General features: G+C 41.7%; 1 protein-coding gene across 1 annotated transcript; it reads right to left on the reverse strand.

The window, feature by feature from the left end:
- Positions 1-15,663: 15,663 nt before the first annotated feature.
- On the reverse strand, positions 15,664-16,026 carry LOC124705744 (pollen allergen Lol p 2-A). Its single transcript, XM_047237449.1, has one exon. The coding sequence runs from the start codon at positions 16,024-16,026 to the stop codon at positions 15,664-15,666; it is 363 nt and encodes a 120-aa protein (XP_047093405.1).
- Between the last annotated feature and the right edge of the window lie 1,728 nt (positions 16,027-17,754).

Genomic DNA, 17,754 nt, shown 5'->3' on the forward strand with positions numbered 1-17,754 from the left:
ATGGTTTCAAGAGGGCATTTATTTTTCTTTCAAGTGAATGCTAACAAATTTGCTATCATGTTCCTCTTTGCTTGATCAATAAAATCAATAAGTGTTGTGCGCATGCTGGAAACCTGGGTTTGATCTCAAGTCTTGGCATCTGGTTCTTGGAGTGTACTCAAAGGCACAATCATTGTAAATCTTACACCATCATGTTGAGTCGTACAATGCTATAAAGAGGGATCCATTAATTATGTTTACACATTTTTATTGTAGGAGAATATTCCATTTACACATTTTTATTATAGCAAAATATGTAGAGGACATATTGCATTTTATTATGGTATTCATTAGATTCAGCCAACAATTTAGACTCCTAGAGTAGAAAAGGGATTCATAAAGATCATGATGTGATAGATATAAACAATTGATTATATTGAGAAGGTGTATACCTCTAGAAGTAGAAGATTATATTAAATCAAATCTTAAGTCTTGCAGAATACAAGAAAAATAATGTATATATGTTCTCTACACAATTAGGATCACCATAATTCTTGGAGAGTATTCAAATAATACCCCAAGAAACTTAATTTATCGTTTTCTTCTAGCTTGCCCCATTGGAACCTAATGGTGATATATATATAAACCTAATGGTGATATATACCATTAAAACAGTCATTTTCGGGACACAATAGAAATATAATACCTTGGTCCATACATGAAAAATAAAGAAATAAGAGACCAGAAAGGTAATAGCTAACAACTTCGACAAGTGACAATTAAATATAAAGTAGCACACAAAGTTCTGCACCTTTTATAGCACACAAGTAACATAAATAGTTTCCCATATGCACTAAGGCATTAATAATCCTGAAAAAAATTCTTGGAAAACAAAATATGTTTAGGATGGAAGGAAGCAGCAAAATCACCGACTCTGAGTAGCACGTCGGTCTAGCTGAGTTTATTTCTACCAATTCTCTGAACTTGTTTTTGCGTAATTTCTGTGTCGTTTCTGCCCAAGTTGGCTCTCATGTTTCATTTTTGGTTTGCGTTTAGAATATGTTGTTCCATTTTACTATGGTATTCCTCCAATTCAGACTCATGAGCAGCGATTAGTTGTGATCAAGAGGCCTAGTTTTGCTGACATTCGCAGTTGATGCATCCCGGATTATTAGGGTAGACGGTGGTGTTGTAGGCATCATCGTATTGCCATATTCTAGCATCCAAGTGCGGGGTCACAAGTTCAACAATGATGGTATTGCCACATGGATGCTGCAACATACATGAGATCATCGGTCTGCCATATGGGTTCGAGACAAGGAATAAAGCTATAGTGAGGTACTCCGAGGATGTTGATGTTGTTTTCATATCGTTGTTCGGCAACTAAGATACTACGCCTTCAATGTTCAACTAGATTCGATGATGTTCAAGGAATGAAGCTATAGTGAGGTACTCCGAGGATGTTGATGTTGTTTTTATATCGTTGTTCGGCAACTAAGAAACTATGCCTTCAATGTTCAACTAGATTCGATGCTGTTCAGGAAACATAATCAGAATTTCTTTGGAGAAATAATGTCACCCATTCACGAATTTCTATACTGCAGGTGATAGTTTATCTTTACATCACATAAGTATCCTAATTCGTCTTATTTTCCGCACTGTACATGGCTGCAAGAGTGTATTTATTGTTCTTTCAAGTGCTTGCTAACAACTTAGCTATCGTGTTCCTCTTTGCTTGATCGATAAAACCAATAATTGTGATGTTTTATGCATTATAACTGAATTGTATTTTCCCTGAAGATTGCAAACTATTTTGACTAATTTATGTATCAAATCATTGTTGTGATGGTTTGCACGTGTTCTATAAAATTATTGCCGGGAACCACCCATTATCGGATTGGTGAGCGCGTGTTGTGCGCATGCTGATAACATGTGTTCGATCTCAATTCCTGGCATCTGGTTCTTGAAGTGTAGTCAAAGGCACAATCATGGTAAATCTTACACCATCATGCTGAGTGTACAATGCTATAACGAGGGATCCATTGCTTATGTTTACACATTTTTATTGTAGGAGTATATTCCATTTGCACATTTTTATTATAGATAAATATGAAGAGTACATATTGCATTTGATTATGGTATTAATTAGATTCAATCAACAATTTAGACTCTTAGAGTAGAAAAAGGATTCATAAGGATCATGATGTGATAGATATAAACAGTTGATGATATTGATAAGGTGTATACCTCTAGAAGTAGAAGATTAAGTCCTCCATAAAAGGTGAATTTTGGAGAATGCATACAAGTCCATAGATATTAGGAACCACGAAACATTCATTGACTATCAATGTCCTCATATTTATAAATTCAAGGCATCGTTTCAAATCCCTCTAAAAAATGTACTAGAGAAAACAAAAATAAAACATATTTAGTGTTTAGAATTCTATCTAGCCCAAGCATACCCAAGACATAGTGTGTGGCATGAGGAAACATGGAATACTAAAGTAATATTAGTATACTAATGAAAGAAGTCAATGAAAAAATGAATTTCATCGCTTCTAGTATGGACTTAAATATAAACATATTGAAAATATTTAATAAATATAAGAAATTCTTACAAAAATTGTAAGTTTAGTAAACTATATAATACATAGTATCAACATGCATGACATTCACTTCCTTATAAGCTAATATTGTACATTTATTAATCAAAGTCAAATAAAAATTCACTCGAACGTATTGATAGAAAGATAACTGTAACATCTCAAGTTTTCAAAATTTAAAAAGCATCATGCATTCATATCATTCCTGCATTTGATAGTCAAATGAAATAACAAACCCTAATTGCTCAAACCCTAAAAACCCTAATTACATAATTGTTATCACATAGCCTAACCGGCCCCACCTCGGCATCCTTGCCGTGGAGCTCACTTCCAGCCCCCCTATAAATACCCCCGAGACCCCCGCTCCTTTTCCCCCAAACCACAACCCCTCTCGCGCCGCCAATCGCTGTCAATAGTTCGCCGGAGGGCATCCGCCACCTCCGGCCGCCGCTCTCCGCATCCCTAGCACGCCATTAGCCGCGCGCCACACCAGCCACCCCGCCTCGATGCGCCGCTCCTCGTCGTGGTCTTCGCTGCCTCCAGCTGGAGCCGCCGGAACACCGACGAGGTCGATGACAGAGCCGTGGACCCGCCGGAGACGACACCGACGGCCGCCACCCAGAGGTAAGTGGACGCTTTCGTCCCATACGTTAGATCGAGATCTAGCGGTCTTGATTAGAAGCCAATACCGAATCGGTACGGGCCAATCAGATTGCACCGTGTGTCAGCACAGTCAGCGTCCAGTCAGCGTGCCCAGTTAAATCTAGTCAAACTCGTTTTTAATTTTGAATGTAAATGTCAGATTGCATGTCCAACTTGTAAAATCGATATAAAATCATCCAGAGGTCCAAATTTTGTAAATTTTATATCTTTGGAGAGCTTATAACTTGTAGAACACTTTTTTGAAATAATATTGTATAGGTTCTATGGTAAATTTCGTATCATAAATTAAATAGGGAAGTTAACTCTTTTACACTATAAAATTTGTATCAAATAATCCACTGGTCCAAATTTTATGATTTTGTATTCTATGGAATCCTTAGAACATGATAATCCACTGGTTAAATTTTGATATGTGCACAAACTTGCTTTTGTAAATCTTATTCAAATCAGTATTTTGAGTATAATTCAAATTCTATAAACTATTTTTGAATAATTAAAATTGCTCTACTCTTGTTTTATTGTACCCTATCCAGGGGTGTCAAGTTTATATTTTTAGTAAACATAATTCTTGCAGTAGCTATTTAATATGATTGTATATGTTAAGTAAACCTTTAACAAATGTTATTTTTAACCAAACTAAAATTTCAGAAAACTTTAATAACATGGTACATAACAGAGAGCACTTAATACAACATTTTCACACTACCTATATGTGTGAAATTAAATGGTGCATATCATGCATGCATACATGTCTATGATTGTTCATCTTGATTGCTTGTTTATTTTACTTTGTTTACTTGTTTAGATTGTGAAGGATATCAAGGTTACTCTTGTGATTGCTGTGAGTGTGCCGGTTGCTTTGATCAAGGCAAGTGACATTCAAATCCTATCTATTTTATATTATGAATTAGTGTTTTTAATTAGTATGTATGATAGGATTTTGTTTTCAGAAGTAAATTTTTATGCTATGCTTAGCAAAACTTGTAGTGTGTAGCCATCCCAAACCCATTGCTAGGATGCTTTAGTTTGCCTCGCAATATCAAAATGCCAATGTTTTTTCATTATTTTGGATGTGAGTGTTTGAAAATTTAAAATTATCAACCTTAATGAAACACCTGGGTGGAATGGTATTGATTGGTGGGCAGCTACTCAGGACCACGTGCCCTGGCCATTTTAACTAGTGGACTTAAGTGGGGGTTTTCACCTAAGAGTTTGAAGTTGTAGAGTGGCTACTCAGGGCTCCATACATGGCGATCTTAACCAGTGTTGTGGTGGTTATCACCTGAGGGTTCGCTTGTGATTGGCCACCCAGGAGCAAAGAGATTACCAAGTCGTCCATGTTTTAGATAGCTTCCGGTGCAACCTTATGGTATTATGGGCTCTACCAAGATTAATTAGGTTGTGAGGGTTCAACTTGTTGTCAGACATTCAGATGTGGCCAAATGGGAACAGGTCTAGCGTGTATGGTTGAATTCTCCTTCTAAAAGGTCTTGTCTCATTCTTCTCTCTGGGTAGAATGGGTCGTAAGGTGAAAGTACACAACGTCTCGAGAGTTAAACCTAAGATCTTAGCCGTGTCCTCGGTTATGGATAAATTGAGCTCCTAGGCAAGGAATGAACGGAAGAATCTCATCATTGTTTTCTGAATGAGTTAAAATTTGAGTAGCAACTGTATGTAAGTACATGGTAGATGGAACCATGATACTGTATGATAACTTTACAAGTTTTATAAAATGTTTTGTTTAAATAAAATATAGGATAAAATTGGCTTTGTGCAAATCATCCCAAAACTCCACCAACCAAATATCATGTAGATAGTCATTTCAAAATTGCCACCAAATAAGTGTCATTTGCCATACATCATTGTACTGACCTCCATTCGTGGGGCTGCATATTCAAACATGTAGGTTCGTCTGAGGAAGATTACTAGGTAGGATCTCGAATCTACATTCCAACATGTCTGCATGTGGCGCATGAAGATGATGGAGGCTCATTGACGATTTATTCCGTTGTGTTTGTTTTAAATAATTTATTTAAGCTAGTCCAAGTGACTATGCAATTTGTAAGACTTTATTTTATCTCCTGAGGATCTACGATGTAGTGATTTTATACTATTGCTATGATTATTACATTTGAAATGTGTGTGCTATCAGTGATCCCGAGAATAGCACTATACACAGGTATTTTACCTTTATTAAAAAATGTAGGGTGCTACAAAATGGTATCAGAGCATAGTGTTTCCTGTAGGATCGAGACCCTAGGATTCGGAAAACCATAGGATAAAATTTGTTTAAAATATAATTGTGAAAATTTTAATTCTTCACTTATCTGTTTATTTAATTCTATTCTAAACTTGTTTATCTTTTCAAAATATAGATGGACACCTTCACCAAGCTCTGGGTTCCCTATCATGAGGACGCCACCCCTTTCAGTGACACACTGTCCTGGGTGTGCAGGTCATTGAGTATACGCCCACCCATGTTCCGAGGCAGGCCCGTGATATCTGATGTACCCACTATGGAGTGCTAGGAGATCGAGACCACCATTGAGGGACGTCTTGTTCATCCTGTTACAGACACAGTGGTCTACATGAAGACGTATCCAGAATGGGAAGATGGCGTAGTGATGGCAAGGCAGGAGGCATTAGCTCGCATCATCTACAAGTACAATAACGACATTGACGAGGAGTCGGGTTGCCAGTTCTTCGGAAAGCGCACCGCCATGGGATTTTGCTTGAGGACGGCAGGAAGTCGCGGAGGCCTGACGTGGACGGTGATCCCGTTCGAGGACATGGAGAGGTACGCCCAGAACATGGAGCATCACCTACGTATTGAGATGCGTGATTTGTACTTGACCAAGCAAACCCTCCAGGAGAACAACAAGAAGTATTATGAACTGGAGAAGCTCGTCGAATGGCTCGACGGAAAGAGGGAAAAGTTAGATGCAGAGGTTGTTCAACTCAAGAAGGACAAGGAAAAGCTACAGGATGAGAACCTGGATCAGTAGGCGATAATCTTAGCACTATAGGCGCAGTGCGCGTATCTAGTCAAACAGATACCACCACTGCCACCTCGTCCAATTACTCAGGAGGCGCCGACTGATGAGGAGAACAACCAGTAGAGGAAAGCAAGCAAGGAGGCGTACCCACTAGCTTGCTATGGATCGGTCAAGAGACGTTAGATGACCCCTTTAAATCTTATGTAGTCTGTTACGCTCTTTTATATTGTCCTACTATTTGATGTAAGGCAGTACCAACTATCCTAGTCATATTTTCGAACCTCGTTAAGTTTAAGTTAAGTTTGGATTCTGGTTTTAAATGTTTTTGTTTGGTTGTGTGACTTGTTTGTGCATGGGTAGGAAGTTTTTTTCCTAGATCTATCTATCTTGTTTCTCATCTATGCTAAAACAACCCTAGATGCCACCAAGACGTGATCCAACCCAGGAAGCACTGCATCAGATGATGAAAACTCAGGCACAACTCATGCAGATGATGACCCAGCTCATCCAAGCAGCCAACAACAATAACAACAATCCACCACCGCCACCTCCACCACCACCACCTCCACCACCCCCACCCCCAGTGGACAGGCTTGCTAGATTTCTGAGACTCAGACCAACCAAGTTCTCCAGTGCTACTGAACCAATAGTAGCTGATGATTGGCTTCGTTCTATCAGTAAGGACTTAGTCACCTGTGAGCGTACAGAGGCTAAGAAGATTAGGTTCACCGCACATCTGTTGGAAGGACATGCTGCTAGGTGGTGGGAGACTTATCAGCTTACCCATCCTATAGATGACTTAGACTGGGAAACCTTCAAGGAGGGATTTCATACTGATCATATCTCCTCGGGCATTATGAATCTGAAGAAGGGTGAATTCCGTAGTCTGAGGCAAGGAGGACGGACTCTGAAGGAGTATATGGATGACTTATGTGCTTTGGCGAGGTATGCCCCAGAAGACATTGACACTGATGTCAAGAGGAAGGAGACGTTCCTCAATGGACTTAAAGGTGAACTGAAGATTCCACTGTCTATAGCTTATGCACCCAACTACCAGTCCTTGCTTGATCAAGCCGTCACTTTGGACAATAACATCAAGAAGGAAGAGAACCGCAAGAGGAAGTTCAGCAATAGCAAGAACCGAGTGAGCCATTCCACAAGAAGCATCATCCATCTGAAGGCAGTGGGAGTCACATCTCACACAAGCATTATGGTAAATTCAGTAAAGGGAATAGAAACAACTACAATGGTCATAGGCACAATGGAGGATTCAAGGGAAACCATTCCAATAGTCACCACAATGGAAACAATGGGCACTACAATGGGAACAACGGTCAGCACCGTCACAAATCAGAGGACAAGAGGGACATGTCCACTATCACATGCTACAAGTGTAAGAAGATAGGACACTATGATGATAGATGCCTAGAGAAAAGGCATGATGAAGTTACCAAAAACAATTCATTCTAGAAGGGACATGCAAATCACCTCAATGTGGAGGAGGTGTTGAACGAGCCTGATGCTGTGATGGGTATGTTTGCACTCAATTCGTTTACAACATTAGTTTTATTTGATACTGGTGCATCGCATTCATTCAGATCCAGAGCTTTTGTGAACAAAAATGGACTACCCACTAAAACAATATGGAAAACAATTAAAGTAAATTCCCCTGGTGGAGAAATGATAGTCAATTCAGGATGCCGAAGTTTGATTTTAGAAATTGGCCCCTATAAATTCCTCACCCATTTGGTAATCTTAGAATCACAAGGATTGGACGTTATTTTGGGAATGGACTGGATGGCAACTTATAGAGGAGTCATAGACTATGTGAGTAAATCAATCACTCTCACTGACAAGGTATTAACTTGTCAATGCCTAAAAGTTGTAGACTAGGGTTTCGTGGAAAGTAAAGGGCAAGTAGATCTCGAAGGTTTCAGCCGGAAAAGTACTCGACTGCTAAAAAGCTAGGGTTGTGTTGACAATGAATCGATCCTTTCTTTCTCCCTCGACTCCCCCTTATGTAGGAGGTGGAGCCGAGGGTTTACTGATGTACAAGTTACAATTAACGGGAGACTCTTTGAGTTCGTCCCGTATAGTTACAAGTCTTTATTCCTAATACAACTCTATCTTCCATATCGACACCCTATTTGGGCTTCCAGGCTTCATATTCTTCGGGTCATGGGCCTTCAGTAAACCCCGGGTACCTACTTGGGGATGCCTATGTCAGTAGCCCTCGAGATATTGCTTGAATCGGAGAATCGAGTAAAATCTCCATCATTACAATTAACACATGATTTCTTCGAGTCACTAAATAATTTTCATAAAATAATCATATATTGCATAGGGATAATGGTAGATGGGGCTGGTTCATCTGACGGATCAGGTACCAGTTAACTGGTCTCGTGGCAATCCCGCAAAAACCTACTTCAAGGTCAAGTCCCTGGACTCGACCCCGGTATACTTGCGTAATTCGATATGTGCCGCTTAGGTAAGGCCCCGGTACCATATGCCGAACTCCAGTCATATTTTATCGGGTACCTAACGCGTCTGTTAGGATTTTTCTTCGCATCTGTTGATACGGAAAAAAGTAGCAGAGCGCATTCATGTGCGATACCACGCCACGCAGGACGGATCCAGGGGTCTTACCTTCGTAAAGTATTACGACATTCAGAGATTTATTCATGACGGACGCGTTCTGAGAATATATTATCGAGTACCTTTTTGGCTACTGGAATAGCATATTTACTCGAGTCATATGATGACTTGCTATCTCGACTTCCCGATTGGAGTATAAGAAGAGTTATGTTTTAACTCGAATATATTCAATTTGACTCCTTATAATTCATCGGGTACGCGACCAGCGTTCCCGTTGGGAGTAGCCCCCGAGGCTACAGCCAAGTGCTTGTACTTGGTTGTAGGCTCTCCTTTTTGCTTCCTTTGTCGCTATATTGTCAATTTTCCATAATTTCCATTTTTATCGGGTACGCGACTAGCGCTCCCGATGGGAGTAGCCCCCGAGGCTACAGTCGAGTATTTATACTTGGCTATAGGCTCATCTTTTTTATCTTCTTTGAATCAACTCCATATCAAACTTCTGATAAAAAGTAGCCCCCGAGCACTTGAACACATACTTGTATTTGATCAAGGGCTCACGGATTTCTTTTACTTGTATCAATTTCACCTGTCGCTATTTTGAAAGAAAAACCAGTCGCAATTTTTTCGTGACGAAGGCCACGAACTTCACATTGGAAATGTGTGAGTCCTGTCACTTCGCTGACATGTGGGTCCAAAACTCTGCGTCGTCGACACGTTACGCAAGTGGGGGACACATGTCCTCCGCAATTCCGGGCACGTGCGCTGTAGCACATGTCCAGTAACTTCGTGCTCTATCGACTCGTGCTTGCGTTGTAGTATCTCTCGCACCACCCGTTCTTGGAGGATCTTGCACTATCACAGCGGGCCGTGGACTACTTTGCCTTGGAGCACCTTCGGGAGGTGCACTTGTACTTGCAAACGCTATTCCCATGGCTCCAACTCCTGTCATAGCCATGTTGTACAATGCTTCTCTTGGATCTCTGGGAGGTGGCATGGATGAAAGTATAAAGGCCTGAGTCGCCATGTATCCACCTTCCGATGTTTTGGAGATAATATTTCCTCTTGTGTCTATCGACATGAAAGACATGTCGAGGTTTTGGATCAGATATTCCCTCTCGCCCTCAGGTATATGCTGCAGCCGAGATCTTCCTCTACTACGAGCTTCCTATGGTTATCTCCCGAAGTTCCTGATTGTCGACTCTGCTCAGCTCTTCGCCTACTTGACGCGAAAGCTGCAACTTTTCGCTGCTCGAGTATCACCCTTTGTTTTTCCAACTCTCGCCCAGCACGCGCGAGTCTATATTGATATGCTTGCAACTCCTCCACCATAGCCGTGGTGGTCATTGGATCTGTTCCATTCCAAGCTCTTGATGCTCTGTCCCAAGCTGCTTGTGAAAGTTGCAATCTCTGGCGAGGTGTAGGCCCGACATACTTGCTGCCCAAACCTCGCGTGAGATCAGCGGGGTCGACGTATGGATTTCCCAAATCATCGAAAGCCTCTGATGTTTCATCCTTTTGACGACTTGGCTCACCAATCACGCAGACTTGATGGTATGTTGCCATTGTATGTTCATCTTCGGGGTCGGTGACACCGTCGTAACAATCGGCGAAGACCTCCCGAATAGAGGTGGATCTGTCGATGAAGTTGAAGCTGTCAACGCTTTCCGAGTCGCTGTCCAGATCAGAATCTGTGAACTACCTGAAAGACATCCCGCCGAACAGATTGGCGAGATCTCCGCCGGCAGCGGGCTTGATCCTGCTTGTCGACGAAGTTTCGCCGTCGTTCTACTTGGTTGACGATGATGATCCCGAGAAATCGGGACCAACCGCTAACGGTCCCGAACAGATCGGTGCCGCTAAACGATGTGATCCTTCTCTCCCGACGCAAAAGTAGAAGCTCCCAAACTTCATCTCCATTGGCTCTTCCAGGTAGGCATATGCATCCAAACGGGTGGGAGGGCGAGGAACAAAATCAACGAGACCAGTTTTGATCTGTTTACCTCTGGCCATCGCGTTGCATGCCACCAAAGATGTCGACGATGCTGAACGTGCCATCGAGATCAGCTCCTTGTCGCCTCTAATTCCCACAGACGGCGCCAATTGACAAGGTATTAACTTGTCAATTCCTACAAGTTGTAGACTAGGGTTTCGTGGAAAGTAGAGGGCAAGTAGATTTCGAAGGTTTCAGCCGGAAAAGTAATCGACTGCTAAAAATCTAGGGTTGTGTTGACAATGAATCGATCCTTTCTTTCTCCCTCGACTCCCCCTTATATAGGAGGTTGAGCCGAGGGTTTCGTGATGTACAAGTTAAAAATAACGGGAGACTCTTTGAGTTCGTCCCGTACAGTTACAAGTCTTTATTACTAATACAACTCTATCTTCCATATCGACACCCTGTTTGGGCTTCTAGGCTTCGTATTCTTCGGGTCATGGGCCTTCAGTAAACCCCGGGTACCTACTTCGGCAGGCCCATTGGGGATGCCTATGTCACTCACAACCCCCGAGGGGAAAATGATTAGATTCAAATCCCAATTGTACGTTGAAGATCTAAGGCTAAACAATCTTAAGGGGGTTAGCCTAGATCAAGTACACATAGTTAAGGAATACCCTGATGTTTTTCCTAAGGAGTTACTAGGGATGCCCCCGGATAAAGATGTGGGGTTTCTTATAGAATTGCTTCCGGGCACAGGCCCTATAGCATAGAGACCTTATCCCATGTCTACTGATGAGTTGAAGGAGCTCAAGAAGCAGTTGAAGGAGCAATTAGGAAAAGGTTTCATTAGGGAGAGTTTGTCCCCGTGGGGAGCGCCAGTTCTATTTGTTGAGAAAAAGGACAAGTGCCAACGTTTGGTTATGGATTATCATTCGCTGAATGAAGTAAACATCAAGAACAAGTACCCATTACCCGGAATCAATGATCTGTTCGATTAGTTAGTAGGAGCTAGTGTATTTTCCAAGATTGACCTTTGGTCTGGATATTTTCAACTCAAGATTAGAGAGCATGACATCCCCAAGACAACCTTTATCACTAGATATGGATCATATGAGTACACGGTGATGCCTTTCGGCTTAACCAATGCTCCCTCATACTTCATGAATATTGTGAACAAAGTGTTCATGGAATTCCTTGACAAGTTTGTCGTAGTCTTCATTGAAGACATACTTATCTATTCCAAGCAATGAAGAGCATGAGAAACATCTTCGCCTGATCTTGGAGAAACTTCGAGAACACCAGCTATATGCCAAGTTTAGTAAATGTGAGTTCTGGCTCAGTGAAGTAGGATATCTTGGACACATCATATCCAAGGAAGGAATTGCTGTTGATCCATTCCAAGGTAGCAGCAGTGACAGAATGGGAACCACCCAAGAATGTCAAAGAAATTCGCAGTTTCTTAGGATTGTCGGGCTACTACAGGAGATCCATTGAGAATTTCTCCAAGATTGCGAAACCAATGACTGAGTTGCTGAAGAATGAGAAGAAGTTTGCTTGGACTGAAGCATGTGAAGCTAGTTTTCAGGAATTTAAGAAGAGGCTAGTGTCTGCACCAATTATGTGTTTACCAGATTTGGAGAAGGAATTTCAAGTCTACTGTGACACTTCTCGTCAAGGACTTGGAAGTGAGTTGATGCAGGAAGGCAGGGTAGCATCTTATGCTTCCAGGCAACTCAAGAAACCAATCATCCCACACATGATATTGAATTGGCTTCAGTAGTCCATGCATTGAAGACCTGGAGACACTATTTGATGGGGAAACGATGTGAAGTATACACCGACCACAAGAGTTTGAAGTACATATATCTTCACCCAGAAAGAGTTGAATATGAAACAAAGGAGATGGTTGGAACTCATCAAGGATTATGATCCGAGTTTGCAATACCAGCCAGTAAAGCAAACATAGTGGCCGATTCCCTAAGTTGTAAGTCTTATGTGAATTGTTTATCGACAGAAGATTTTGCCTGAAGATCTATGTAAGGGATTGAAGGACCTTAGTTTGGAAGTAGTACCGGAAGGCTTTGTAGCGTCACTGATAGTGCAACCTATACTGATGGATAGAATAAGAGAAACCCAGAAGGGAGATGAAGATATAGAGAAGATGAAAGAACATGTAACCCCCATGTGTGGTTTCGTTAATTGATGACAATCCCTATGGACTAACAGTTGTATTGAGAATCTATCTTAGATCGTGTCCATAGCCATGTGTTGGTCTCAAGGTTGCAATCTGAGAAGATCGAGTACAATGAAGAATACGGATGAAGACGATGTCGAAGAGAGATCAAGACAGTGTAGAAGGTGAAGAGGGATGAAGACGGTGTAGAAGAGATGAAGATGGTGGCGCGCGTAGAAGATGGATTAAGATGGTGGCGTGTATGTTAGAAGAAGATGGTGGCATGTACAAGGTTGAAGAGGATGAAGACAGAGCTTGCCGGCTCGAGAGGAACGTACAAGGATAAGGTTTGTGCTCGATAGGATAGTGGGTCGTATCATCGGAGAGAGCTCAAACCTTGCATGCATTGCATCGTGTTTCTTGGTTGTTCTTGGTTCTTATCCATGAGATGTTTTAGATCTTGTGGTCATTCCCATGACAAGCTCTAGCTCATCGGAAGCGGATTCCGGATGCATCGCATGTTGCATGTTCGAGGGTGATGATTTTCCCGATTTACCATATTGAGAGGTTACACCTCTATGACCATAAAAAAATCATCATCCACTCTTTTGCATGTTTTCACCTTCTGAGAAGGTAGCTCTTGTCGCCCTCTTTCCAGAAAAATAGGTTTCACCTCAATCGAAGTTGTCTTGCTCAACTTATTGCCTTTTTAGTATTTCTTCTATTTGAAAAAAGAAAAAGGAAACGTTTTTGCGCCGGGCGGTACCACTGCTGGAGGTACCGGCCCAGTACCGCATCTGCCTTCCGAGCCCACTGGTTCCAAGCGGTACCAGACCGGTATCGGGCCAGTAGTACCGTAGCCCATACGGTACCTCGCCGGTATCGGGCCGGTACTACCGACCCACCTTCTCCACCCAACAGCCTTAGCTCCCTTCTTCCCCCACCAGCCTCTCTCCCCGCGGGTGGGCCGTCCCAGCATGTCCGGCCCATCACCGCACGACCCAGCTCCTGCGCCCAGCCAGGTGCTGCTTTGCCCCGCAGTGGGCCGCCGCCCCTTGCCGGCCCGCTCCACCCCACGTCTGGCGGTCGCCTCACTAGGCCGCTCTTTACCACATGCTAGCGCAAGCAATTGATTTCTGTTGAAAACAAATAAAGATTCTATACCAACTAATGTACTCCGAGTAGTTATAATATTCAGATTATGTACCACGTGAACGTGCTAATTTTGGCTCCGGCGCGACAAGATCTATGCTACTGATTTCGGAACCTATGCTTTGAATGGCAACTTTCAAATTTTCCGGAAAAAAGTCTAAAAAATGCAAAGTTGTCGGTCGTGGAATTTGTCTCATCTTCGTCGACATGTCATTTATGGACCGCTGGTCACAAATTTATGCAGCGAGGGTTTGGATCAACCGACCACATGCCGAGGTCACGCACTAAGTGCGATGTCCACTTCATCAACCGGTAGGATATGGAGGCCAGTACGAGCTTGATGTCATGGAGGCACCACTCAGTCACGTTACTAGATCCACATGGGATATATTTTTATCCGTTGCAACGCACGAGCAATTTTCCTAGTTAATCACTAAAGTCCAATAATTACCTAAATTACAACACCTAGAAAAAACATAATCGTGTCATTGTGTTTATACAGCTGATCATACTCCAGAAAGATAGTAATTCAACTGAACAATCTAATATGAATATAACTTTCCTACCTATTTTTTTCAAAGGAAGATTATATTAAAACAAATTTCACATATTGCTAATACAAAAAGAATAATGTATATATGTTCTCTACACAATTAGGCTCACCATAATTATTGGACGGTATTCAAATAATACCCAAAGAAACTTAATTTATCGTATTTGTTTTAGCTTGTCCCACTGGAAGCTGAAACGAAATCCCCAACCCTGGAAACAAATATGAAGCAGAAATCATCGGACATGAATATATATGGAACTGATAGGTGATATATACAATTAAAAATGGGACTTTTAGCGACACAATAGCAGTATAATACCTTGGTCCATACACCGAAACACACACATAAAAAATATGAAACCAGGTATAGGGAATATCTCACAACTTCGACAAGTGACAATTGAATATAAAGTAGCACACATAGTTGAACACTTTGACAAGCACAAAAGTCCACATAAATAGTTTCACAAGGCACTAAGACACTTACAATCCCAATACAAAATTATCTTACGAAACATACGCGTTTAGGATGGGAGGGAGCAGCAAAGGGAATCACCGACTCGAAGCAGCACGCCGGCCTAGATGAGTTTTGTTTGAAGCAATTTTTCATACTTGTTTTTGCGAATTCCCATGTCGTTTCTGCCCGAATTGGATCCACTGTTTCATTTCTCTTTTACGTTTAGAAAATTTTGTTCCATTCCTTCTTCGAAAAATGCCTTTTCTGATTTTCCTCTCTATTTTATTTTTATATAGAAACCTATATCAACTTTATGTTCGGTTTTCGACCCGAACTAAGACCAAAATTTACAAGCCGCCAATCCAATAATCTGTACTTAACCGATCTTGCATATTTAAAAAAAATTGGAGGAAATATTCCAAACACTTACTTACCTGTAACATACTCACAGTAAATATAATTAACTTCTATATATCCATCGCTCAGGTGTAACTCACATAAATTGCGCGAGAAAAATAAAAAACTTCCAATGACAACCGACACTCCATGGTGGGTTGCTCTACTCCTCGGGCTTGTAGGTGGTGCCGACCTTGAAGTCCGCGGGCACGACGTCGTCGAACACATTCCTCATCCCTTTCTCGGATACGAAGCGGAAGTTGAATGGCCCCTTGAGCGGCTTGTCGCTCTTGATCTCCCACACGCCGTCACCGTTCTTCTTTAGGGCCAGCCACTCGTTGGAGCCGTGCTCCTTGAGCTCCACCTCCGCCATCGAGTCGCCCTCCTTGTTGTACTTGATGGACAGCGCGAGGTTCTTCTCGTCAGAGCCCTTCTCCACCGTGAACTCCACGGGGGCAGCGCACATCGCGCCGACGAACAACGCCGCCAGCGCGGCCACAGCGAGCATCCTGCTTGAGGAAGCCATCGTCGATTGTTGGTTGGTTCTTTTGTGTTACTGCTGTGAACGCTTTTGAATTGTGTGACGGACGATGAGTGATCAAGTATGGTATTTATGGGCAGATGGGCGGCACTCCAGCCGTGTCGCAGGGGGGCTCCTACCTACGTTCCGGCCGCGCTTGTCGGAAGGGAACAGATCAGGGCCACGGAGAGAGAGCCGCGCTTAGGCATTCACGGACAAGCTCGGTCTCATGAAAAACAGCGAGAATAGTACAGCAAGAATTCTGTTAGACGAAGAGAATAGTAGAGAAGAGCGATGACCTGTCGTGGTGACACTTCTATACGAGACCAGAACGCAGTATCCAGCTGATAGGACAATAGTATCAGCATGGAGGACATCGATTAAAGATTGCTCGCATACCTATAATTAATCTAATATAAAAAGTTACAATCAAATACTGTATTTATTTTATCAACTATTATTTGGCACACTCTTTATCAATATGAACCGAATCTTTCGTCTACAGGAAACTTCAAACACTCTGTTACTTTTTTATGTTATTTACTTTCTAACTAGGTTTAACACTCATTTCGATAATTTATTTTCCCTCACCACTTTCACCCCCAACATTTGTAGTCAATTCACTCAATAGTAGTGTCACCTCGTGTGCGACAGAAAGTTCCATCATAAACACTTGCCGATGCTCTTCATTGAGATTGATATAACAACTAGGAAAATACTTTCACAAATTTATGCTCTCACGAATCCATGTTCTTGTAGGCCATCAAGCTATTTTATAGCATCGTTGCTGGAGATCTAAGTGCAAAGTGTTGTTTCTAGGCATAAGTAAATGTTGAGACCATAAATACCCCTACATTCAAGTGAAAGGTTCTTCTCGCTCCGAAAGGAACTATTCGTTAGAATATTTCGAGTGTGCACCTGATGAAAAACGTCAGGAGTTCATAGCAAATTTTAGGAAGTCGAAAATTGTAGCTTAAACATTCTAATTGCCGACTATCACACCATAGCTCGAGAAAACTTTAAGCGAGTATATATAGTGCTCCATCTAAACCATGGTTAAAAATAGCGGGCTATAGCCTATAGCGCCGGCGATCTTAGAAGCTACGAAAGGCTATATATATAGGGGTTTTGGTAAATATTAAAAAGATCAAAATTTTAGCATCATATATTCGTGCATATATCAATAATTCACAAGTGCATTACATATTAACAAGTGCACATTTCGAAAGAAAAACAAATGCATTACAATTTACATGATCACATTAGAGATACGAATAACTAGGACATTACATCCACATTTACATCATTAAGTAGCAGCAAGTCAGGATATAATTATGTCAAATACTACACAACCAACAAAACTACAAAAGCATGTAGCAACAAGTTTTGGGACCGAAATGTTTTGACCGGCTGAGCTGGAAGTTGGCGGCTAGAAGGCTGAATTGGGGCTAAATTGTCATAGGGCTATTAGCGGATATTTCTGTTATAGCCTCTAAAGGCCTTAGCCATAGCGCGAGACCTCTCGAAAAGCTATAGTTGTTTAAAACTTTGATCTAAACACGTTATTAAAACTCCTAGGGTGATTTCGAAGTTTATGTTGATGAATACATTATTGATATTGTTCTTATCTACCAAGTGTAGGAACATGCCCTCTAAGGAGGAGAAGATGAAGATGTGTAACTCACGCTTCATAATGTTTGGTGATCTTTGTAGAACTTATAAACAAAAAGGATT

Source organism: Lolium rigidum, chromosome 4 (assembly GCF_022539505.1).
Source record: "Lolium rigidum isolate FL_2022 chromosome 4, APGP_CSIRO_Lrig_0.1, whole genome shotgun sequence".
NCBI classification, from domain to species: domain Eukaryota; kingdom Viridiplantae; phylum Streptophyta; class Magnoliopsida; order Poales; family Poaceae; genus Lolium; species Lolium rigidum.

Bases quoted from the DNA above. Each gene is read 5' to 3' on its own strand.
- LOC124705744 (XM_047237449.1), bottom strand. From the start codon at position 16,026: ATGGCTTCCTCAAGCAGGATGCTCGCTGTGGCCGCGCTGGCGGCGTTG.